The sequence below is a fragment of the Atractosteus spatula genome, chromosome 13 (genome assembly GCF_055471065.1).
Source record: "Atractosteus spatula isolate fAtrSpa1 chromosome 13, fAtrSpa1.hap1, whole genome shotgun sequence".
Lineage (NCBI taxonomy): Eukaryota > Metazoa > Chordata > Actinopteri > Semionotiformes > Lepisosteidae > Atractosteus > Atractosteus spatula.
In genome coordinates this window covers 18,281,088-18,308,161 of record NC_142718.1, presented here as the reverse complement: position 1 = coordinate 18,308,161, position 27,074 = coordinate 18,281,088, and the positions used below count along the sequence as shown (strand labels likewise).

The 27,074-nt window shown below is 37.4% G+C and overlaps 1 protein-coding gene across 2 annotated transcripts in view; it reads left to right on the top strand.

The window, feature by feature from the left end:
- The window catches only part of LOC148821822 (UPF0524 protein C3orf70 homolog B-like), a 35,071-nt gene extending 19,762 nt beyond the window's left edge, over positions 1-15,309 (top strand). The window contains exons 2-3 of one of the 2 annotated variants that reach the window (XR_016093937.1): positions 12,553-14,898; positions 15,061-15,309. Coding sequence is in view for 1 of the 2 variants with exons in the window: in XM_088931175.1 (XP_088787301.1) it covers positions 12,553-13,184 (632 nt within the window). In the remaining variant the exon portion in view is untranslated. Of the gene's footprint in view, positions 1-12,552 lie in introns of both variants that reach the window. The other variant, XM_088931175.1, reaches the window with a different exon arrangement.
- The last annotated feature ends 11,765 nt before the right edge of the window (positions 15,310-27,074 follow it).

Genomic DNA, 27,074 nt, shown 5'->3' with positions numbered 1-27,074 from the left:
ATGTATAAAGCCAGGCTTTCAGGGGTAATGGTATAAAGGGCAGATCAGACTCAATTGTAAAAATGAAATAATAAAGATAAATATAATGAAATAAGATACTTCTGACCTGAGGGACTTTCAGGCTGCAGTTATATTCAGTGTTCTCTGTAAGAAATAATCCTTAGTTAAAGTAACATCCTGTCAAGTAAAGGGACAAGTCTTAATTGAAGCTTCAGAGCCTCAGATCAGCAGAATTACAGACATGGTTAAAAAAGGTGTGCCTTCAGAAACTAAACACAAGCATCAGTGTGAGCAACACAGTGGTACAATATAAGAGCTCCTAGTAACAATCCAGGTATCCCTGGTACAGAAGCATTTATAGACGTGGATTGTCAGTAGTTCCTTCTAGTTTTATTCTCAATGCTATAATAAATGAGCAAACTTTTATTTTCCAAACTTTATATATCTTTGTTACGACCCCAAGTGTCTAGGGGTATAGGGGTGTAACATTTAGGATAATTCTTTTGGAAGCAGGTGGGTTTTGGTGAGGGACTAGGAAGCGTGATAAGGGTAAGGAACTAGAGTGGTGCCAAAGAAAAGAAAATAACAAACAAAATGGAGCTGGCTAGGAAAGTGAGGGAAAGCTAACCTGACTGCTAAGGAAAACCCAAAACACACGGTCTTCGGCGTCTTCAACACCCTAACTAACCTACACTGACTACCCAAAACCATACAAGACAAATGGCACTCACCCGTACTAAACTAGTGTACTAATACAAAATCAACTAAGTGTGTAAGTGTACCCAACAACCTAAACTAACCTTATATACAAAAGTTCACACAAAAACACAAGTGAACCAGGAATACAAATAAGGCAAAACAAGAGTAATCAACAGGAACAGGGTACAAAGAACACAAAAGTTGAACATGTAACACGTTAGGGCAAGGTAATGGCAAAACAAGGATAAACACAAACAAACGAAAGTACAAAGAAACTAACAGAAAACCAACAAAACAACAAAGCCGAAGCTATACGAAAATACACACACACACACACACAAAGCAAAACAAAACAAAACAAAACAAAACAAACCAACTAAGCCGAAGCAATAACCAGAAGCGAAGCGAAGCGATAACCAAAACCAAACGGGACCGAAGTCAAACGAATAGGCCTCTCCTTGCTGAAAACCTTTATGTTATATGCTGAATAAGATGTGTTCTGATTGGCTGAGAGCTAATTGATAATGACATCATACTGAAAGTGTGGTGTAATGGTGGGCCAATGGGGTAGGGAGAACAATCAAGGGTCAGCAGTGTGGACATAACAGAAAAAAAACACACACAGAACACACACTGGGACGTTACACTTAAAAAATAACATGTACTCTGGTTCACAGTTGATGAAAAAATTCCCATACCTCAGCATCATTTATTATTGCTAATTAAATATTATTAATTTAGTGTAATTTGCAATATGCTTTCTCAGATTAAAGGCTTATCAGATGACATTTGTGCACAGTACCACCTGTTTGGATTTTATATCTTCCTTTATGAATTACATCAGGCTCCATATCGAGCAACTGAGGCTGGGTGGAGAAGCAGATGACACATTAAAACAGATCCCTACAACTGATGAAAACCGTTCTGAATTAAAATGTTTGCATTTTTTGGTTGCTCAGATCTCTGCTAAAATAAGATAATTGTGTGGGACGAAAAGACAAGAAGCGCTTCACAGATTCACAGATTTTTCAAAAAGACCTCTTAAGTTATTGCTAGGAAACAAACAACAATTGTGACAGCATTGCATTTGTGCGCTACAGCCTATTGGAGAAGCATGGTGCTTTTGTAAAGTTATCAGAACACATTGCAGTCTTTTTCTTTTGATTCAGCTGTAACAAGACATTGCAGAGCCTGTTTCTACTAAAATACTTAGAATGTCACAATCCAATTCAAAAAGAAGCATTAACTCAGGAACCAAAGACAAGAAATGCGACACACAACAAATAATGTATTAGTGTTCTGCAGCTGTACATGCTGTACTATATATGACTTTGTAGCATAATATTTGTGTATTATGCTATAATATTATGCTATGTCTCAGTTCAAAAACTGAAGAAAAAGGAAATCAGAAATGTTCAGCTAAATGTAAACTAGCAAAGACTTTAAGGTGATTATAGCACAGTGACCATTGTCTTCAATCTGTGTATTTGGGTGAAGTGCTTGAGTATAACAAGCTCCTTTGACTGAGTCATTTGCTTTATGATTAGTGTTGTTGAATCACTTTTCCTCTTCACACCTAAAACAGGTACAAGGCAATAAATCCTAAAAAAACATTTCACTAAGGATCATGATGAGCAAGAACCTTTTGTCATTTTTGTATTGATTTTATCATTGGCTGTTTAATATGGCAATGAAAATGCGTATTCCAGTCCTCATAGAAATACTCTTCTGTCTAAGAAGATAAAAGGCTGTGAGGCTCACATTTGGTTTGCATCTGGATTATCTATTTTTTATTTTTGCTTTAAATTAGAGATCCTGATTAAAAACACATGGACGGAAAAGGGGTACCTAAATTAAATGCGATTCACAAGACACAGCAAATGGCCCACTTTACAAAGCTGCAGACAGCTCTAATCCTAATTCTGCAACTCTGCTGCTAACTTTCCTTAGTATAGTTTGACACTCTGCGTCAGAATGACTGAATGCATTTGTGATTAATGTTAGAATGAGATTTATTAGGACAAAGTTTATTTAACACGAGCCTGGTGGTTAGGCATGGATATTGTTATAGTGCACATATTAATGGCTTGGATTTTAAATTCAGAACTAAACAGGTAAAAAAAGAAAGTTCATTTTTACTATATCAAACTGATATTCTTTTGTGTTTAGCCACTTCTAATGTCAGATAAATTCATCCATAGAGTCTGATTGCAACTCTTTTTCAAATCTAAATAAATTGCACATGACATGTTACTCCAATGTTTGTTTTAATAAGCCACATCCTTCAAAAACAGCTTAAAAATTGAAGAGAAGTGCACACTTCAGCCTTTTTAATGAACTTGTTGCAGTTTTAAACCCATATACCCTCCCTTTATAGTGCCAGTTTAGTAACAGCAATAGTAAATGGCAATAATAGTACATTTCCATTAGTTGTCTTATCCGCCTGGCATGTCTGTTAGGGCCTGTCAATAAAGGTAGATTAATCTACCCTTTGTATATGTAGTAAGAATATTTTATTTTTATTTTATTTTAATTATGGTAGTCATACATACAGTAACAAATCTTTGTACCATTATTCCTTGGTTTGGCCTCGGTAATTACTATTATTAGTATTATTATTATTTTGGCTTTCCTCGTTCCTGGGACTGCAGAATGTGTGCAAATGTGCTGCTCAAGCAACTTTACTGTAGTGTGGCCAGACTTCCTTGTCAAATATGATTAACCTAATTCGTGTGCTTAATTCAGGGTTCTGTAACAGAACAGAGTAGATAACATCCTAAGAAAACTGGTAGGGAAAGTTTGAATCTCTCACCCACAACATCATCTGTACACACAGTAATAGAAAATAAGTGGTATGGATGTATGAAATTAATAATTTGGTTGTGATACAGTGGTTCCCAGGTCAACCCATTAGGTGATCCAGTGAAAGTGAGTATTTTAATTCATTTGATCCAGGCTGCCAATACAGTTCTTATGCACTTCCATACACACACGATGGCACAGAGAAGCACCCTTAACATGGCAAAGTAACAAAGTGGGGTTTCCTGTATCCACCCTTTTATTCTTTTTTGCTGCTGTTCAGTTTTAAGTGTTAATCACCTCTGTCAGCATCATTCTATGGTACTATCAGTAATGAGTTCATAGAGTTCTGAAAAATGATATCAAACACCTTAAAATACAGTCTTTTTAGTTGCACAGCAAGATTGCTTATATGCAGAGAACTGTCACTATGTGAATGGAACAAGCATTATTCAAAATCAAAACAATGCAGTGAAAGGTGATATTATAGTGCTTATCTTCATTCAGAAGACATGAATATTTGTAAGGAGTAAATGTAGAAGAAGGATATTTAGTTGTTAATTCCCTCTAATTATTGTCTTTCTTTTTTTGCTCTATTTAGCTGGTTATACTATTTATACAGTACATATTGTTGCTGCTTGCACATAGAGATTTAATGTATTCAATGTTAAATAACCCTGCTGCAGTAATAAGTAATTTGTCCTCATTACTTGCACTGATTTGTAACTTGTATAACAGAAAAACTACTCTCTGTACAGAACAATGTCCTTGCCTAATAAGAAATGTTAAACATCATGTGTGAAACTGTGGAAACAGCAAGCCCAGGTTATCCAGGTATCTGCTTTAGTATAATTGAAAGCAACATGATCAATATAACCTGTATAAGGGTGTTTTTTATGTTATTTTTCCTGAGGGTTTTGTTCCAGTCATAGATGAAGGGTCATAGATGAAGTTACCTTGGTAGCCTCAGTCTAGCTTCACAGCATACAGTTCTTTAGATAAGACACCATCATTGTGTTGGCAATTGGTTGACATGGAGTCCAATCTGTATTTACTCAGTCACCTGTGGTAGTTTTCTGCAGCAGTGACAGACATCAGGGCTTGCAACAGTAGACATGGCTTGCAAAATTATTTAAGAGTTTCTTCGGGGATAAATCTATATTAAAAGAGTGCTCTAATAAATAATTCAGTATTCATATTCAGTATACATTATGAACAACCATGATTCTAAATTAAACTAGGTCATAAAACAGAGGTTGTGTCAAAAAGCTTTTAATGTATTCATGACTCGGACAATGGTAGAATTGACCAAATTTACCAACTTGTTTATAAATTTATTTTCATAAGTCTCTCTTTATCTCCCCTGTATTAAATCTTATCACATTAAGCGCAGAGCTATACATTTTTTTTTCTAAATTTTAAGTTAATTGTCCGACTCAGAAAAACTTATTGTGAGAACTGCACAACGCTAAGGTTTGGTCCACTTTCAAAATGGACTGTGGGCAAAGAGAATACAATTCAGAGATTAGTCACATCATGAGTGTCACCCAAGCTCACAATTTGCTTCTAAATGTTCCAGCATTCACTTTCTGGTATGTACTATACTTTTTATGTATACCAAATTTAATTCCAACATGGTGAAAAGTTTTCGTAATACAGTATTCTGAAGAGACCAGCTGACATTCCAAGCACCCATTAACACACAGTAATTCTTTTTCTAAAGCCCTTGATGATTACCTGCACCACATCTGTCAGTTCTGCTAGTGAGCTACAGGAGAAAATGGCCGACTGAGGTGGTCAGGGAAGCACACTGCACATGGAGCCACTGTTTATAGGTCCACCTATAAACATATTATTAATAAATAATATGTTTATAATATGGCCTACCATATTAAAAACAACATTATTATTTCCTTGGTTTTGGGTTGATTTTGAAAAGTAATTCTAAAGAAATTGCATGGAAAATTGCATTCAAAATCAAAATAATCAAATTAAGAATGCTCAAATTAGTTTACAGTATATTGTGAGTCATTATGTACCCAGACTATACTAGGGGTATAAGGATATAGGCTAAAAATCTGTAATGTTCTTTTTACTTTATAGTAAGGCAGTAGATGTAATCTTTGTGCTAAGGTTGAGTGAATTAATACCTTTGTGGTTCTCTATATAACGATGAGATGGAAAATATCTGCAGAATATTTAATTTATTTGTCTTGTATAATTTTGTGGATCACACTAATCATGACAAGGTGTTTTAAAACTGTCTAAAGATTGTATTAATGTTCCAAACAAAATGAAATAAACTATGAGTGTGCCCTTATGTATAGTTTTATTGTTAGGCAGTTGGTAGTTAAAGACCCCCTTCTTTTGCACAAATAAGGTTGTATTGACCTTTGTGAGGATGAGTGTTAATAAAACTTCTGTGTCCATACAAATTACAGCCTTATGACAAATTGTAAGCAGAATAAGCTTGAATCTTCAAATCATCAAAGGGAGGCACAACAGTTGTGTACATAAGATGGGAAGCACAAACTCAGATCACTGACATTTCTCAAGACTGCTAAGTCAAGTGGCTGCCAGCCCTGAGTTTTCATGTGTGGGCTTTTGGCAGGAATAAGTTCCCTGTGTTGTCAAGATTACAGCTGAACTAAGTGATGTATAAATAAGGAACAGAAAATGAACCTGCTTCATTGGAGAAGAGCAGCAGGGTTTATTAGAGCACTGTGGTTATTTATGAGAAATCCCCGGGTATTAAGGCTGACACTTAAATGGCCTAACCATAATCTTAGAAAATCCACACACAGCGACTTTGTTTATCAAGTGCTAGAATAAATTCAGATGAGTATACTATTCACTAGAGACACTCTGAAGACTTGGTTTCAGCCAAAAATAGAGAATCCGATGCAAAGGGGCAGTACTGCACAAGGGGGATTAGGGATGCTGAGAGAGTTACTGGGATGGCAAAATTAAGGACACACATTCAGATAGTGGTTAAGACCTGAGACTTAAGGAAGCAATTTCAGGTGGTTGTAACTGATGCAGTTTTTGTATCCATGAATATAAGAAAATTTAAACCATGAATTAATCCAAAGTCATTGATTTAGTAGAAGGGAATTGACAACAAAGACACAAACTGTTAGCCTTGTACTTTCAGAATTATCATACAAAAGTATTATAAAGTAATGTGTAATATTTTGGGTTTGTGTAATTTTCCAGGTTATCAGTTTTGATGTATTTATAACATATTATAAACAATATTGATAATACTGTCTGATTGTATGCTATCAATTGGAATACAAAGTATTTGGAATTTATATTGATCTGAACCCATTTTTAAAGTTTTAACATTTTTAACCATTGTATTATATATTTAAATGAATATGCTCTGCATAATGTGCAAATTATGTTTCTTTGTAGAGAGTTTTCTCTTCTTAATCCCTGGGAATACAAGATCTTGTTCAGTAATTCTAGTGAATTTCCAGGCAGATGATCATTTTTTCAATCTGTCTGAAGCCTGGGACTTGTGCCAGTAGTATTCCCCAGACACAAAGTATTCTGGAAATATGTCTGGACTTTGGGTGAACGGCCAATTTGATTCCCCATGAGGGATTCTAAATATCTTTATTTAAAAAAAGTTTAAAATGTTCCGACACTACAGTCTAAAATAGTGTCCTTCACTTAGCATTTTTCCATCTTCAACATTCATTGGAAGTAATGAGACCTTATTTTTTTAAAACTCAAAGATGGAGTAATGAGTACTGCATATGATCAAAGAATAACATTTAAAATACAAAAAATAATCATATGTAAGAAAAATGAAATAAATTGGTATAAAAACATTAAAATAGTTATCTATGCAAAGTTTCAGTGTAACTGCACACATTGAGATTTCTTTGTGCACCTCTTCTTCAAATATAGCATTTTTTAACATACTGCGGCATTGAAATACTGAACTTTTCAAGAAAAGCTGAGGAGAGTGGCTAAGATGACAAATGGCTCTTTGCAGACGATCATTTTCTTCTAGTTTTCACATAACCAACAGCTCAAGTTCCATTTTTATCTCTAAAGCACTCGATTTAAAGAATCATCACAGTGATTTACCTAAAAGAAGTTAATTTAAGAGTCCAGTTAATTTAAAAAATGAACACAGAATAATATCAAGCTGTGCAACACTAGATTATGAAGTAACCTACTGTAGCTAAAACTAGGTGAAGCAAAAAGATTATTCTGTATATTTCAGCTGCAAAAGTTTTTTTAAATGAAATATTTGTGTAGGGAAGTGTATGACACCTGAAGAAGGCTCCACAGCCGAAACATTGTGTTTCTTTTCTGCTCTTTTCAGCATGGAATAAACCTATTACTTGTTCCATTGCAGCCTGCGCACGCTGACATTTCCTTATTCTGTTAAATAGGGACCTACCTAAACTAATGCATCTAACTTTCCCCAGAATTCCAGATACCTCAATATACAGAATGAATTACACTGTTATTTGCTCAGGGAGATGTATCAAATTGGGATTCTAGCCAGTGTATTGGACCCTTATCTGGACATCTGTGAAACAGTAGAAACTCCACTGTAATACTCCAAAATAGGTTGCCATTGTGTAGGGGTTGTTTGTTAACATAAGAAAATAATTTTTATGTATTACGTTTCAATGTTAAACTATGTATAATTTACTAAGAACATAATTAAATTAACATAAACACCACTGTTCCCTGTTCCCACTGTGGTAGAGGGACTATAAAATACAGTACCAAATGTGTCCAGACTTTGGAAAAAAATACTCTATTTATTATTAAAACAATTCAAATGTACTGTTGCAAAATATTTCTTACAACATTTAACTGTCAGCTAAAAAGGTATCATTATGTCTCCCTACACATTTAGTGATTTTTGTTTGTCAGTCCTGAATATATAGTGGACAATACACAATGATGTTAATTCTTAATCACCTGCTGTGTTCAACACAGAGTGCATATACAGAGGCTGTTGTTTCCATGACGGGAATCATGACAGATTACATTACAGGTCTCCCACCTGTGTGTTAGGATAATGATTTCAAACTTGTGTTTAATTGACTCTTGATTATAAAATCTCAAAATGACTTGTTTACCCTCTTCCAAATATGTCAAATCAAAGCAACTAAATGAAACAGGTCTTTCCAGCCTGCTGTAGTAATATAACATGAAGTAGATAACAACACAGAATTAAAAATGGAGATGGAAATGGAATATTCTATAATTCCCATAATGATTTTTCAGCATTTCAAAAACGTAAAATCTAAAAATGCTGGACACAGTTAGAAACTGTTTTATGTCTGGTCTTGCCCTTTTCTGTTCAGTTGTCTCATTACATTTCACCATGTAAACACTGATTAAATCAGAATTTGAAGTTACAGTACAGTAGCAAGGGGGATGCTCAGTCTTAGACAGAATGGTTATTTCTAAACCACATTTTTCTACATTGCTGTTTTTTCTCCATCAAAGGCCATGTGAAAATACTTGAATCAGTTAAAAATCAACACACTTCATTTCCAGAAGGAGGAAGCGAAAGTGAATGAGGAAATAAATAGGGAGAAGCAGCAGCAAGAGAGACAGTGTACTCTTTAAAATGTGAAATCAGTTTACAATAGCAATACTGTAGCTGTACTTTAAAGGAGTGTAATATGATCTTACTAAGAAATTCATCAATATTCACAACTGCTGTGTAATCTTTTTAAACTGGCCACAATTGTTTTCTCACACTTCAGTTATTCACTGTATAATATGTGAAAGGAAAAGCTGTTTGTATCTTAGAAAAATGTAATTCGTACAACGAATGATACTAGATTCTAAAAAAGGACCACATTCTTTTACTGTGTTTTTAATAGAATGCTCTACAGCAAAGGGAAGAGACTGATTTTAAAAATGCTTAGTAGTAAGGCATTAAAGCTGCAAGACTAAAATTAAAGCAGGCCAGGGAATAAGGTTATTTTCTGTAAGTAGTATGTGAGGAGATTAAGAGATGCATGTTGATCTCTCTCTGCTAGCCAGCTGTGACATGATTTTGCCCAACAGAGCAGGAGGAATCCCTATTTTTGACAGCTGAACAGTCTTGTTTTAGAACCAGCAATATGTACGTTCACAGGTGCTCTAGAATCAGGTGTTCATTTAAACGATTTTTTCATTCATTTTTTTCCTGTGAATGCTAATTTTCTGTTGTTGTAATAATAATAATAATAATAATAATAATAATAATAATAATAATACCTGCGCTTGTACAATGTTACCTGTAAAATGTGAGAATCAGAAAAGATATGCTGCTGGCAATAATAATTACAGTAAGCAGTATATATACAGTAGAATCAATGTGCAGCTGGACAGTCATACAACTGAAACAAAATATGCATGAAGTTGGCATTGTGATGAACAAATCTTATGTTGCAGTTAAAAATAGCTGAGCTCTTAAGTGGTGAGGACTAGGTGTTTTTGGCATATTTTCATGAACAAGTTAAGATATATAAACGTTTTCAGTACAAAGACAGCGTGATATTTTTCTGCAGTATTTCAATACAGTTGCAACTATGCTCAACAGAAATTAATTTTACCTTCATAGTAGCATATCAAAAAGCAGGAGTATACACAGAAATTTAACAAATTATATACATGAATACATTCATAAGAAAGACAAGATATACCTCTTTTCAGTGGCATTTTTATGCTGTACAAAAACAAGACCCAAGAGATGTTCAAGAGGTCTTGCTCTATGAGTTTTTGGAGTGCAAAGAAATAATTGCAGGCAAACAAATGCTGCCCTAGACTGCATTTGGGATGCAGTTCATAGTTGAAAAGTCAAGTGATTAGACTGACAGACTGATCAAAGATGCACTAAATACAAGACAAATGGCTGAATGAATGGAAATAAGGCATTTGTTATAAAACCTTGGAATTCAAGTATTTGTGTTGCCTAGTTGTCCTGCGGGCCTTTTTCCATGTTTTATGGTTTGAAATAATGAATGCTGCAGCCTTTCTTGCTAAGAACACTTCCCTTTAGCTGCCAGGAGATTCCCAGTGTCAGATTCTTTTTTTAAAAAGCACTGTCTCTTCAGACTTATACAAGGGCAAGAGACACCACAACAACTGAAATGTCTGGTTGCATTTAAGGTTTGATAGAGCCAGTGCCTGTAAATATGACCTTCTGTCACTAGGATAATTTTCCAGTGGCACTTTCTGCAGTAAATTCAATATAATAGCCTAACCTTTTTGCAGTACAAAGGCATTTTTCTCCAACTCATTATACAAGGCTAGCAGGACATACATATTTATGTTCACCGGTAATGAGTCATACAGCCTGTGACCCTAAAGTAATTAATTAGAAATGCTCCATCTGCAAAAGATGACATATATAAACAGGTCAGATCTCTTATTTCAGTTGAAAATACATTGGATGTCAGTGTTACTTAGAAGGCTTTTACAGTGCACATGTATTTGAACATAAGCTTTTTTTCCCCTTTTTTACAATACTTTTCCTATATTTAACTTTTTCCATCTTGCCCTCTTCTCTGTCAAAGGCTAAAACTGATCTTATATACATATATTTATAATGGAAAATCATCAGATGTTTCTCTTAGGGCTCTAGGATAGACCTCTTCAAAGCAGATTTACAGCAGGTGTAGTATATTAAGGATGTATCAGCAATCTTTTACAAACATGTATTTGTGTTTTAAAAGTGGTCACCACTGGTCATAAAGAGATCATGTTTTTGTTTTGCTTAACATGCAAAGAAACCATTTTAGTTATTGTGGATCCCTTTTGGAGTTTTCTATCTCAGTCATAGACCGACATTGGCAAAAGCTGACCAGGATCTGTCAGAAACAGCTTACAAAACCCCTGTTATTAAATTCTGAAAACAATCTGACTTTATCATATAGCCATCTTGGGGGCCTTCCATGACAAGTCTTGGAGTTATAATGATGAAAAACAGATGGATTATCCAGGGCCTTATTGGCCTACACAAATCTTGCTGTACAGTTGTGTCTCAATCGGAGAGTGCTGATGGAAACAGCAAAATAAAGGCTCGTATATGGAATTTTACTTAGTGCACTTAGTGTACAAAAGCAAATGTGATCTGGAAATCTTCAATCATAGTTATCACCCTAACTACCAAGTGTGTTCCATGCATTTTAAACTTCTGTTAAAATACTCTATTTTAGCTTAAAGGGGTTAAAATACAGGTTGCACAAATTCACAGAAGCCTTGAGATTTAACATTTGTGTTCAAGGAGAGTTACTGGCTTTGTAGTGGAACTTGGGTGCACTGGGAATTGTCGTATCTGAAACAGCTTTGCTTTGTACATGGGGAATTTTCCTTTCAATGTAACTGCAGGAACAGTATTAAAAATTAATGACTTTGTATAAAATAAAATGTTGAGCTTAAATTGTCAAACCTCAGGTACACAATGGTTACCTCCACTGCAAATGACTATAGTAATGCCTTCAGCCTTAAGACTCGCTTAAAACACTGCATTGCATGCCAGTTCTCTGATTTTTTTAAAAACTCGAGAATAGAAATGTTCACCTCCCATAAATTCTAAATGGTGTTTTGGAATGTGTAGGAGGTCAAAGCCTAGTCTCACCCATTTACCACCTATGTATGAGAAATAATCCCAGTTTACCCAGTTGACCATTTAAGTTTTGCATCCCTCCCTCTACTCTAACCGAAGAATATAAATATACTGAAAATGTATCCAAGAATCTCATCCAGCTGTTGAGAGAAGCTTACTCTCAATAAAGCAAACTGATACAGATTATACATTTTCTCCTCCTCAAATTAGGGTTTGTCCAAACTAGAAAAATTAAGGTGTGTTCAAGCACAAAAAAGTGTGCTCACCTTTTCAATTATTTAATAATGGCCTTTTTAGTGAATGTGTAAGAAGATTTAGACAATGAAACATCATACAAATGCCAACAATGGAGCTTTCATTGGTGATTCAGTTTTGTACTAGTTGTGCTCCTCCCTTTCACATTTCTCTTCATATTGCTTCATGTAAACTGTGACTCTTTTTCTCTTCTGTAGGTAAATATGTCTACCAGCCTATGACCAATGTGGGTCAGCTGCCCAGCACCCCAGTCCCAGCCGCACCCTCTGACTATACCAATACCATCAACCTGTCGGTGTCCCTGACTGAACGCTTCCTCAAGACAGCCCCATGCTTCCAGCCACCACCCTGCCCGGAGTCTCCCAAGTACTGCCTGATCTCTGAGCTCTTCATTGATGATTACCAGGTGAAACGCATCAATGGCAAAATGTGCTATGTACAGCGACCCTCACCTCAGGTGCCAGCACCTCTGCCTGCACAGGCACCTTCCCAACCACCTGTCCAGGGAGCCCGTCCCAGTTCAAACTACCAACAGACAATGTCGGCAGCAGCCCCTGGAGTCGGAGGCAGGGAAAAGGCCAGTGGGCCCAAAATGGACCATTGCTCCTCACCCTCCAGTTCTGAAGATTCTGGAATCAATGCACTGGGGCTGCACTACCTGGAGTCCTGCGATGAGGACACGGAGGATGAAGAGGAAGAGGAAGATGATGAGCTGAGCACAGATGAGGACTCCAGTCCCGGCAGCATTTGGGACCAGGACGAATGCACCCTTCTGTCACCTTCAAAATCAACTGTGGAAATCATTGAAAAGATAGAAACGACTGTTTGACCCCTATAACCCCACCTTCCCTGGAGGAGATGCTGTTTTTAGTTTTACTACCACTAGTTTTGTAGTTAAAAGACTTGTGAAAAGTCTGAAGAATTTACCAAAATATTCTAGCTCATATATATTACTCAACTCCAAACAGAACAGACCTCACTGTGCTTATGTTGCTTGTCATGTTTGCGCATTTGCCTACTGAGATTTTATTTCTGGATATACCTCTTTCTGTCCTTTTGTTTTATTTTTCCTGTATCCACAATTCCAAGCATGGTTTGTTTAATATGGATTTTTAGCATGGTCTCGTACTTCATACCAGTGATAAGATGTCATAGAGTGTATTCAAAAGTAAACAAATGTATGTATATGACCAAATTTAAACTGTAAACTGTTTTGCACACTTGTCAAGAGGCTTAATACCACTCATCATTTACTGCCACTGTGTTTTGAACTTTCCCTGAAGAAAGATGACATAGTAAAGCAAACTGAAATGAAAAGAACTTGAAAGAGATTAGGAAAAAAAGGCACAACGTCCAGAGAACCATCATTAGTTATATCTGAATACCTGCTAAATCATGCATGTGGCATGGATACATTAATGAGAAATGTTAATGAAATGTAGCTTAATTCTTCACAGAGTTTAACCTGATTTAAGGCCACAACCTTTCTATTTAATTAAGAAGCAATAAAAAACATAAGATGGTGTTAAAGGATAATGTATTAAGGCATTCTGTCTATTTGCTGTCCATATATAATATGAACACAAAAAGTAGTTAATCAATATTAAAAACAACTTACCCATTCAATATCACTGATAAAATAATTTGGGGATTTTGTTTCAAAGCCAAACATACCTGATTTTGCAATCTACGAGAGGGCGATTCACCTCACAATTGCTTGTCATGCTTTTAGAAATCCAACATGTATTTTATTACATCAAGGAGATGCTTTTGCCTTTGTTCTCTCTCATTTGTCTGCAGCAGCAGCAGAACATTTGAAACGACTGCCTGCGGTGTCTCCATTGCAGAAAAGTAAAAGCCTGACTGGCATCTAAGATTTGTGCTTTTACACAACCAAGGACCCAGAATGAAATGAAAATGTCAACCCACCTGCTGATTTGAAGATCCTGTTTGTTTGTCAAAGGCTTTTGAGTGTAACCAATGGAAACTTGCTGTCAAGCTTTGTGTTTGGAGATTGTGACTGGCAAAAGTGTCAAGGAAGTAAAGGATCACGGTTTCTTCCCAGTGGATTGGTGAACACTGGTTTGAGGTTGGGATACGAAGCAGATGACCTTATTGGCAAACAGAGATGACCAAAGGCAGAAACGGCTTTCTCTGGATTGATGACACCACCTAACCCAGGCATGCAGGGAAGGACTTAAATCAGAAAAGGAAGATTTTATTGAAAACCCTGAAAAGGAATAAAAACTTCAAAAAATGGAAATATGCATGAAAGCAATTAGCAATTAGGAAGCCGAAGTTTATCGACTGGCCTGACATGAAGAAGCTGACCAAATCAAAACGATACACTAACAATTTCAAAGACAACACCAAATGTATTCTCCAGTGTTGCCTCTAACATAGATTATTAACAGTATACAGTATGTGCACAAAGCTTTTATCAAGAAAGAATGAATGAACCTCCAGCATCAGTTTAAACTAGAATTTTGTTCTCCTGAATTGGCAGTTCTTCGATTGTTACTGCTGATCATTAAAGATCATATGTAAGTGAAAAGTTATACTTTATATGAGAATATGTAATCTGATTTATAGAGACAAATTACCATTTCAGAACAAAGGTACATAGCTACCAGGGCGTAGTAGATAATAAAACATGGAAAGAAGGGTGGTTGTGTAAACCAATGTATTTTTTACTAAATTTTCAGGAAGGACTTTCAAGTCTGCTGGACATGAAAATCTCAATGATGGGGTTCTTGATCTTCTTTTATGGTGATTCTTAGTTGTTGTTACTATTATTTTCTTATAAACAGATATGAAATATTAAACGTTTTTTTCTTTATTTTTGTAGGAACTCCTATGGCTTTCAATTTTCTCCCTGAAGAATCTTGCTGTGATAGATATAATCTGAACTCCACACATTTTAATGCTGATAAATAATATAAAATTAAGATCCGAATAAGTATTCCTACTGTTTTTTTTTCCTGAATTTCTCCGTAATATAAAATGAAAAGTATAAAAACTTAATGGCCACACAATAACAGACAAGATATAACAGACATACTGTCTCACATTAAGTTGTATTAATGATGTGAAGCAAACAAATATCTTTTTCAAGATTTTTAGAATACAACATTATGACCTGTAGACTCGTCTCTTAAATTATACCAAATTAATTGCATATTGAAACACTATAATAGCTTGCCTATTCCAATGTACTTCAAATAGTCCACTGGCTGAAACACATATCCTTAAAACATAAGGGCACTTCAATAAATAAGGTAATAAGACCTCTCATGGTTAGAACTGAGTTTCCCTGGTGGTTTTTCTATACTTAGGACACTGTAAAACTGTAGGCTAATTATGAAACCATGTGAAAGCTCCAAGTCTCTGTGGTGACACCAAGTATTGGTGCAAATGCTGCCAAACACCATTATTTGCAGCATAATTTGTGTGCAAATAGTACAACAAAGATTGAAGTTCAGCACTGGCTCACAAGGTGCAGAGACCCAGATATCATGTTATCGGCAGATGGCACACCAAACCAACTCTTATAAAATCCACCTGGATGGGGCTTTCCTTGTTGAATTTGGCATGTTACCACAAAAAAGGTGCAGTTTCTTCAGTGCATCTGAAAGAACAAATACTGTACATGCTGATGTTAGATATTGGTCCACACCCTCCTAGCCCTTTCCTGGAAAACATCTCTTCTATCTGTTGAACAGATCATTTGAAAACAGCAGGTGTTTACATCTATAGGCTCTGAGAGCTTGACACTGAATTGTCCAATGACATATTTAATATCTTGGTGTCAGAAAAACTACCAATTCCTTATATTATGATAGTACTGCCTTCTTATTGTACGTGTAGCTGTGTACAAATTAATGCATGACAATTTGACCTTGTTACATTGTAAAACGTAACAAGAAGTAATAATGACAGTGAAAATTAGATGCATTTGTGGATAGCAAGGCCCACCTTGCTAAAAGACATATAGGCTAGGACCTCCATGCAGAGTGAGCGGTTAACAAAATGATAGCTGCAAATATGGATTCTGTTTTTAGCAATGACACTGTACATTCAGTTTACAATATACTGTACATGATAGGAAATGATAGGAAAATCATTTTAAAATGTGTGTTTCAAATGATACTATAAAACAACAAGAAAAATACTGTTATGTACTGTACATTACACACAGGAATGTGTTACAGGAAACCGGTAATTTTCCTCTAGCACACTGAATTACATTATGCACAACCTCATTCCTTAATTTCATAATTCAGGGTACTCAGAATCAATCAATCAAACACTGAAGTCCAAGGACACTGAAGTGCCTCTATTTCCTGCTAACGTGTCACTGATAGAGTGCTGTCAAATTATGCAACAACTGAGATAATTATAGATTGTAAGCAGAGTAACTTCACATAAGGCATGTTTTATGGTTCAGTTACTGGTTCACGCAACAGTACTAAAAACGCCAAGGAGAAATAAAATATTGTCCTATGGTTTCAAAAACTAGATGGTTTAAAAATTGGAATGTACAGAATGATTTCTTATCCATCTAACCATTATTTGCACACCAAATTATTTGTATAAATTTAGGAGTAAAAGTTTTCCATAGTGCTAAATAATGATGGGAAGTTGAATCTGGGAAAGTTAGCATACCTGAACCTTTCACAACAGCTGTTAATCAAGACATCATAATACATTGTGAAAGTTGGAAGTTCTGTGTGTTGGTGTTGGCATGAAAAGAACAGAATTGTGTTGAAATCTGATATTTTAAGTTAAAGAAAATCAAGTGAACACAGGCTTCAGTGCTTAATGATTTTTAAGTATTAATCATAGTACTGTCAAAACTGACTAACATTATTAAATTTCAGTCCAGTAACTATTATTGTCAAAACTGGGATTTCTGCTGACCATTCAGGCAAGGATTCATCATCTATTTTGAAACTCTGGAACAAGGTTATACACTCCTGATCCTAAAAGACTAGTGTGTCTTCAGGTTTTCTGTCTCTTTAATGAAGCAGCACTTCAAGAATTACAAGAAGTGGCTAAATTTGTACACTAAATTGAAAAGAAGCTGATTTAGGACATTAGGACTGGAATGGAGTGTAGACTTGCTGGTACTCTGGCCCTCCAGGACCAGGACTGGGCAGCCACTCTCTGGAAGCTCTCAGCCCTAATCAGCACTGTGAGGATCTGAAGGTTATACTACACACCTGCACTGCACATGACACTCATTCTACAGTAATTGCTTATCAGCACCCCCAAGACCATAGGCTGTGAGAGATATCCAGCCATGGTGTTGAAGCAAATGGCTGGGCTTCTTTTAAGAAATGGGAAGATGAGACCTTTTGATAAATTAACTACAAACTAATTGTAACTAACTCTTGTTTGTAACCTTTCTTGTTTTCAAATAACACATTAAGACACTATTACATAAGTAATGGTTTGAGTAATAGTTTTTTAATAAAAGCTTAATGAATTAATGAGTACATTTTCCACATGCTTCTGTGTTAACTGGCAAACCTTTATGGCCATCACGGTGCTGATGATGTTTGTATTCACTTATTTTATGCCACATATATTTAATGGATTGTATGCTTCACTACACATCTGAACTACAGTATGTTGCTCTGTTTTCTTGCCTCAATAAGCACTTTACAAGAGGTAGCAAATGGATTTAAATATCAACTAAAGGAGAATGAATTTGAGTTTTCTTTCTTAACTGCTCTCTGTAGGCTTGTATTGATTCTTTGAGTCTCTATCAATGTCTAATAAATGCAGGCTATCTAGAATCAGAAGGCAATAACTTAGTATAAAAAATAAATAAGATAATGTTTTCAGTGTCTATGATGAAATATTGTGGAACAGTAATTCATGGAATGAAGAAATTATATGCTTTGAATGCCTTCAACAGCTAAGATTTGCAGGAAAATGAGCTGATCTGATGGTTTCATTGTTGTATCCCAGCAGGACCTCTCTTGGATAAATGTGACTAAGCAGGAACTACAGTAACTGAAAAGAATTAAATTTAAATATAATCTTTACATGCAGTGGTGAATAATGAGAGGGTAGTTAAAAGAGATTTTCAGCTTGATTTTGAGCTTCTACCCTTAAAATATGTTTTCTGTTCCAGCGATAATTTGAAATGGGTTAGTACTTGTTAAAACATATTAAATGCAACATGGGATAAGCTGTCTTTACCTTCCTTTTAAATCCACAGAATTTTCAAATGCCAGTTATCAATGAATTTAAAAATGTCTGCTAAAATAGAAAGGTTATATATGTTATATAAGGTTATTAATAATAACCCTATTAATTCTCTACATTTTACAGGATAATTTCTCTCCTCATTGTGTATTCATGTTATATAATAATGGAGATGTTAACATCCACAATTTACCAGCCAAGAGTACCATGAATCAAATGACAAAATCACATCTTCTGGAACTGAGTAGGATTAAATCAGCTACACAACAGTCATTTATTTTGATTAATTTCAAATTCATAAACTGCAGCTCTAAATCAGTCAGTATTTTTAAAGCAGAAATATTCCACATTGCAATAACAGATTTCTACTCATTAGTAACTTCTAAGAAAACAAATGGACAATGAATAGGGGATCCAACCCTGGAATATGGTTTTAAACTAGTTCTTCCCACTATTGAGTGATACACGCAGACCCAGTGGTATACATTTTAAAGATGAAGTGCACTCATTATGAGTGGGAAAGTGCTACAGTATGTTACTGACTTTTGCTGAGCTGCTATGTCAATGGGACACTGCAATGTCCCTCTGGTCTGCCCAGCTTCATCTCTAGAAGGTGTGGATAAGATTTAATCTATGGCTAAGCCATGTTTAGTCTTATCGCTGACCTGACAATATGCTCATAAAGCCTTCTACAGTGTTTATCATTTAAATTGCCTTGGCCTGTTCTGTTTTCTGCATACGTTCTGGATTGTATTGGCCATGCTTTCTCATGTAAGATCCTTAGTTCCTCAGGCCTTTTCTTTCTTTTATTGGCATCTTACTAGCATCTCTATCTAAAAGACTTTTTATGTGAGACTTCAATCACAGATGGCTATCAATGTCTCCATCATGTCAAGGCCCTTTGAGGACAGATCTGCTTTTAACTAGCCTCTAGTGAGTTGCCCTACCCAGCAGTTGTTGGATATCAGACCTGAATACCCAACACCGTGCCCTCGAGCCACCAGCCTCAGAGATTGGCATCATCAGTGTGCTGTCCTTGACTCACTGATATTAGACCAGATATTGTACTGAAGAGCACTCACTTCTAACTATGGGTTAGTTAGGAATAACCAACCTAATTGACCAGCTAGTAGATCATTTGTGCCATATTTTAGGTCTACTGCCTCTGACAGCATTGTAGCAGGAGCTGGATTCCATTCTGCACTGCAGTAAACTCCATATAGTGCTGTTCCTTTAGGCTTTGGTTCACAGTCTTGATCAACTTCCTTTCTAGCCAACTGTGACACTTGGCTAATTTCCTGACATTGGCACAAACAGAGAGCAGTAGGCTTTCTGGACTCTCTGGACATCTTGGTTCTTTGAATCTGATTCCTGAACTGAGGATGCCAGCAGACCTAGCTCTGGCCCAGGCACTAGTCTGCACTCCAGTGTACTTGTGAAGATTCCACCTGGCAAAGTCAGGGACTCAGTACTCTCTTGGGAACTTCCTTTGGTCTTGAGAGTCTTCATGCTGACTTTCTTTGAACTGTTGAATGTGTATTCTGTGCTTCAATACCTTTATACCTTTAAAGGAACAAGTAACAGGTTTATTCCATGCTGAAAAAAAGAAGTAAGAAAACACAACGTTTCAGCCGTGGAGCCTTCTTCAGGTGTGAGAAAGACAAGGCAGTAAGCAAAGGTAATGTAGCCGGAGAACAAAGGCTGGGAGAGAGGAGGAGCGAGAGGCGGGAGCAGGGGACAGAAAGAGAGGCCATTCAAGAGGTATGAAGTCAGAATAGGTGTAGAGAGGTGTGAAATGAAACCTCCAATGAATGGAGAAAATTTAAAAGAAAAGTAGTCTGTCGTTAAGAGAAGGGGGAAGGTGTGATCCTAGCTGCAGGATAATTCTTGTTACTGTAGTCTTTCTGGTGTATGAGTTCGGAAGCCTTTCCCGACAGCCTCATGAGACCGCTGGTTGAAGGTCTTCCCTCATACATCAAGGACACCAACCACGTGCTCCAACTTTTTAATGATTTCCAATTTCAGGGCCCCGAATGCTACATTTTTACCATGGACATTACATCTCTTTACACCGTCATTCCCCGTAATGATGGCCTTACAGCCCTCAAGCAACACACTGGACAAACGCACAGTGCTTGATCCACCCACCCACACCCCGGTACGCCTTGCAGAATTGATCCTCACACTGAATGCATTCTCATTCAATAACCTTTTTTACCAACAGGTGAGTGGAGTTGCCAAGGGCACCAGAATGGGACCCAGCTATGCCAATGTGCTTGTTGGCATGTTACTAGCATCTCTATCTAAAAGACTTTTTATGTGAGACTTCAATCACAGAGGGCTATCAATGTCTCCATCATGTCAAGGCCCTTTGAGGACAGATGTGGATGCTTCTTCGCTTCCTACAATGTCCCTGACCTCTACAAGCGATACATTGACGACTGCGTCGGTGCCGCCACATGCTCCAACGACCAGCTTGAGTGCTTTCTGCATCATTTCACCAACTTCCACCCGTCCCTCAAATGTACGGTTAACATATCTTCCACTACTCTTCCGTTTCTAGACATCAACTTCTCCATCAACTACTCTCCACTTTGGTTTATTACATACTATGGATTTACACAGCTATCTCCTATATAGCTCATTTCACCCCAAACACACTAAAAACTATCTCCCTTTTTCACAGTTCCTTCGGCTACGATGATTATGCAGCGACGACTTCGACTTCCAGAGCCAAGCCCTCAAAATGTACTCCTTTTTCATCAACAGAGGATATCCCAGCAGTGTTATTGACAGGGCCCTTGCCTGAGCCTAAAACACCCCTTGGACCATCAACTCAATCAGGAACCCCCACCGCAACACCCGCATTCCTTTGGTGATTTCCTACCACCCCAACACACTTCCTATCCCCAGGACTATTAACGACAACTTTTCCATCCTACAGGATGATCCCTCCATTGGGGCTCTCTTTTCTGACCGCCCCATCATCTCATATCGCCAACCACCTAATCTGCGCAACCTTCTTGTTCACAGCTCTCTTGACCACCCTCAGCAACCATCCACACCAGGCACTTTCCTTTGCAACAGAGCTCGCTGTATCACCTGCAAGTACACATCTAACACCACACTCATTCAAGGCCCCTCAGGGCAATTCCGGATCACCCTTTATTTACTTCATACTTATTTACTGTATCTCTTGCAATAAACGCCCAGCCATCTACATTGGAGAAACAGGAGGGAGACTCGGAGACCGCTTCAGAGAACATGTTAGGGGTGTGAAATTAAAGATCTCTTCAAGCCCATTTCACCTCTGACGGCCATGACCACTCTAATCTCTCTGTCTGTGTTCTCAGAGACGGTTTTCCGAACCCATGCATCAGAAAGACTACAGAAACCAAAATTATCCTGCAGCCAGGATCGCACCTTCCCCCTTCTCTTAACGACAGACTACTTTTCTTCTAAATTTTCTCCATTCATTGGAGGTTTTATTTCAGACCTCTCTACACCTATTCTGACTTCATACCTCTTGATTGGCCTCTCTTTCTGTCCCCTGCTACCGCCTCTCGCTCCTCCTCTCTCCCAGCCTTTGTTCTCTGGCTACATTACCTTTGCTTACTGCCTTGTCTTTCTCACACCTGAAGAAGGCTCCACAGCCGAAATGTTGTGTTTTCTTACTTCTTTTTTTCAGCATGGAATAAACCTATTACTTGTTCGTTTGCAGCCTACGCATGCTGACGCAGCTACCCACCTGAACTACTTTATACCTTTGTCTGCAGGGTAGGTGAGCTTCAGGTGCTATTTGTCAGGGTCGACTTCTTTCACATCACACAAGACCGGTCCCAGGTACAGTATCATTGTGGCCCAATTCAAACTTCCTGGCCAAGACTGTAAGATTCTCTTAACCTTCCATCTTAACTGGTCAGTTGGGCTACCAGTTTTCAGGCTGCTGCCTTCTGAGGCCTCTGACATGAGCTTTTTCCCACCTTTCTTATAGAATGTGTTAGTTTTGCATGTTTATTTGTTTTCCTTGTAGACTACCAGTGTGTCACCAGGAAGGGCAGGTACCCTTTGCTACATAATTTCCAAACACAGAACACCACTTTGGATAACGGATACCATTTGATTGGTATATTAGACCTCCCACCTCTTGGACCAATCTGTGCATGCATTCTCCAAGAGCACAGAACACTTCTTAAGCCTTAATAGAAAATGTTTCACAGGACATGATCTTCATGGCAATGACAGCAGTTTTTCTCTTTGTGCCACGTTTTTTAACTTCAATGTAATGAATACTCAATTACTAACACTGGACTGAAGGCTTCTGTTTTGCTCAGACATTTCTAAAGCAGAAGATAATGTGTATGGTAAATCTAGCTCTGATAGTATGTCACAATAGTCAATTTGTAGGTATTGTAGTCAGCTATTTTACCAGTGATAGGACTGTTTATCCTGTATATGCTATCGGATCCCTCTGAGCCACTTGATAGTCCCAAAGCAATATATTCCATTATACCTCCCCTGGCCTGGCTATATACAACAAAACAGGGTAAACTAGGAAAGATCTCCCAAACCCCATGACCTCCAATGGCCACGTATTACATATCATCTAGTTGGTCAGCTGGTCCATTCTCCAGGTGAACCTTTGATGCGCTAAAACTACAGGACTAAAATGAGAGGAATGTCTAGGTGACCATGGGGGCTAGGCTACTGTACACAACCTTGTGCAACTGACTACTGTATATACTGATTGACAGGTGTAATGGTACACTGTCCCTTTCTTTCTCTTTTGTCATTCTGCTCTCTTTCGCTGTTCCAGGGGTGGTCCCAGCATGCTCAGCACTGACGCATCTTATGCATCACCTTTGACTGTGTGTAAATTGACCAGTTTTAAGGCAGTGTGCCACTCAATCTGTAATAGTTGTTTTCTGCTGTTATTGTTTGCGCTAGGGTGGCAAGAAGACCTTAAAAAGAGATGGAAGCAGATACAAAAGAGAAAAAACATACCATGCCCAAAACAAATACTGGCCATTACAAGCAAATAAACACAGTCCCCAAGCAACTTCCCTACCCCCACTTCATTCTGTGACAAATACATATAAGTATGGAACAAATTAATTTAAATACAAATTGGATTTTCATTTCGATTGACCTGCTTTGTTAATCTCAGCTACATTTCAATTGGCAAAATGAATAAAAATGCAATTTTGAAATAAGAAAGTTGCAGTGTACAGAATGCCCGTTGGTTGTCTTTATATAATGGAGCAAAAAAGATTTCAATGCAGTATGAATTCAATTCTATCTACCCTTCGAGGAAGAAACATATTTGAAATCTACATTATTTTAGTCAATAAGGGTCATCTGTTTTACCTCATAGGCCTTAGTATACAATTTGCAGGAAGCCACAATTGCTTCTCAGGCTCGTTGAACTTATAAAAACTTTCTTTAGTTTCTTTTCCTGCTGAAATCGAATTCTCAGAAGTAACTTACCATTGCAGAGTGCTCTAAAGTGTTGTTAACTGAAGTAACACTAACTTACTTTCTCACTTTTTCTAACTTCTCGTTTTTCCAGAAACCAGTGAGAGTGATAGGGTCCTTTAGCAGAGAAAATAACTGAATTATAATGATAATGACAACCGGATATGGAGGGGAAAACAAAAAGTAATAGTGATTAATACATCAATCAATTTTTCTAATTGGCACCTTGGACAGTTTGCAAGTCCATTGCAGGGCAGATACACAGACACACACACTCACATCCAGGGCCAGTTTTCCCAGAAGCCAATTAACCTACAAGTATGTCTTGGCCTATGGGAGAGCACCCAGAGAAAACCCACACTAACACAGGGAGAACATATAAACATTCAACATATAGAACATACATACACCAAGCAGATAGTGCCTCAGGTCTGGTATTGAACCAAGGGCCCAGCACTGCAGGGCAGCAAAGCTAACCACTGCACCACCATGCCACTAATAGGGCTTAATAAATAATATAATATATTCTTATATAGCTGTGGCTGAACCTAATTTAAGGAGGTTTTAATCATCTTTAAACACATCATGCCAGCAGCCATATCAATCTGCAACTCACAACTGGCAACCCACTGAAGCTAAGCAGGTGTGAGCCTGGTCAGTACCTGGATGGGAGACCTCCTGGGGAAAAACTAAGGTTGTTGCTGGAAGAGGTGTTAGTGGGGCCAGCAGGGGGTGCTCACACTGCGGTCCATGTGGGTCTTAATGACCCAGTATGGTGACAGGGACACTATACCTGTAAACAAGTGCCGTAACCCCGGCGTCCTGGCCAAATTTCCCATTGGCCCTTACCAATCATGGCCTCCTAATAATCCCCATCTATGAATTGGCTTCATTACCCTGTCCTCCTCCCCACTGATAGTTGATGTGTAGTGAGTGTTCTGGTGCAGTATGGCTGCCGTCGCATCATCCAGGTGGATGCTGCACATTGGTGGGGGAGGAGGGGAGTCCCCATTACCTGTAAAGTGCAATGAGTGGAGTGTCCAGAAAAGCGCTATATAAGTGTAAGCTATTATTAATTATTATTATCATAAGACAACAGATAATTAAAATAAATACAACAACTGTTAAATCATGTTGAATGCACGGTTGTATTCCTGACTATTCCCTTACCAAACTCAAACCTGCATCAGTTTCTTTTTAACAAGTTAATTTAACGTATTTACCTGTCGGAACAACTTTCATTTGCTTTTTTTCCCATTACTTTTCTGTATGCTTTACAGAGATTACTGTACTTCTAACTCTACTTTTTCAAAGAACTACATAAGGTTATAGTGACTCTCTCTATATAACCTACAAAGAATGACGATTTTAAACTCCTTCTGAAGACTGCTACTTTGAAAAGGCATTAGACGACTGTTACAGTATGTTGCTAACAGCTTCTGTTTGGGGTTTACGACGCTGTTGCGCTTTGGGTTTTGGGGTTTACTGCTTTACGGCACTTGGGTGCCTTGGCAGGTTTTTGCCATTCTGTGTCTGTTATGAGTTATGCACAATAAAGAGCAGACGTCTGTGAAGTCTGTCCACCGGTTTTCCGCAGTGTAACAATTAAAACTTTAATTCAAGTATTCTGCATTAACAAAATTTCCAGTTAGATGATAAGACCATTGGAGTCTACTCATTTACTGTGTTGCTGAATTTCTAACCTATCGGAGAGGTTTTAATACTTATTGGAGGCTTAGCATTTAGAGAATCCTATTGAAGTATCAGAATTTTTCTGTTTGTCTGAATGTTTACCACATTACAAAAATCTTCTGATAACGTTAAAAATATATGTGCATATGTGTGTGCTTGGTCTTTAATCTTGCTTAGAACATTGTTGCATAACCCAAATATCTGTCAGAAGTAACATCTGAATGACATTTCAAAGCTAAAATGGAGATGGGAAAGTATTAGTGCAGTACATTTCTGAAAAGACCATCAGAAAAAAATCAAGACCTATAGTTTGTGTAAAACTACTAAACTTCCTCTGTTAATACATTCTTTAACTTCTTCAGTATTGTACACTCTCTCTGATGTTTTTTTATAGAAATCCTGTCATGGATCTATGAGGTGTTTCCATTGTCAATTTGAGTCACCAATTACCTGTCTTATCTGTCTGTCAACAATAAACATCTATAAGGGTTAATTTGTTTTTATAAAGAGTATGCAGTTGCTGTGACTTATGAATAGTACTGTAATTAGCACTTTGCATACAGTACATGTACAGTATAAGCCCTCACTGGTTAGCAATATTGCACTGTTGAGTCCAAATAAGAATGAAACAGCTTTCTGAGGCTGGTAATTTTTACTTTATTCAATTCAAGCTTTATTATCCTCTAGGGGAAATTTGTTTTAAAGCACAGTCCAATAAAAACAAGGAAGTCAAACACTACCAACACAGAAGACCGTACTGTAAGTAGTTTACATTTGCCCTCAACAGGCAGTGATGGCACACTGAGCGCAATTCTTATTTATCACTAAAATATTATTCGCTGTAACAGAAGGCAGGGAAGGGAGTATGGATCCTGTGCAGGATTCAGGAGAGAGAGAGAGAATTCAAATTCAAATCACGAGGCTAAAATGTAATCCAGGAAACAAGCAAGAAGGTCTGATAATAGTTGAGACAGCAGGAGAGTAACAATCCGAATCACAAGACTAAATCGTAAATGAGGGGGCAAGCAAGAATGTCTGATACCAATTAGACAGCAAGAGAAAATTACGTGCACTAGGGAGCTTGAGGAGAATCCACAATATTGAGCAGGGAAGTGAGGAAAAAGGGGAACTGAAATAGTGATGGGAGTGAACGGTGATAGGTACATTACTTGCGGCGTGAGCGTTTGTTAAACAGTACGCGTGGGAATGTGAGATGGGTCTGAGATGTGTGAAATGGGTAACAATTCACACAGTCATGATCATGTGAATTTAATTTAACCCTTGAATGTGCACTGTATATTCATTCTTTCATGAATCTCTTCTTTCTTTTCTTGTC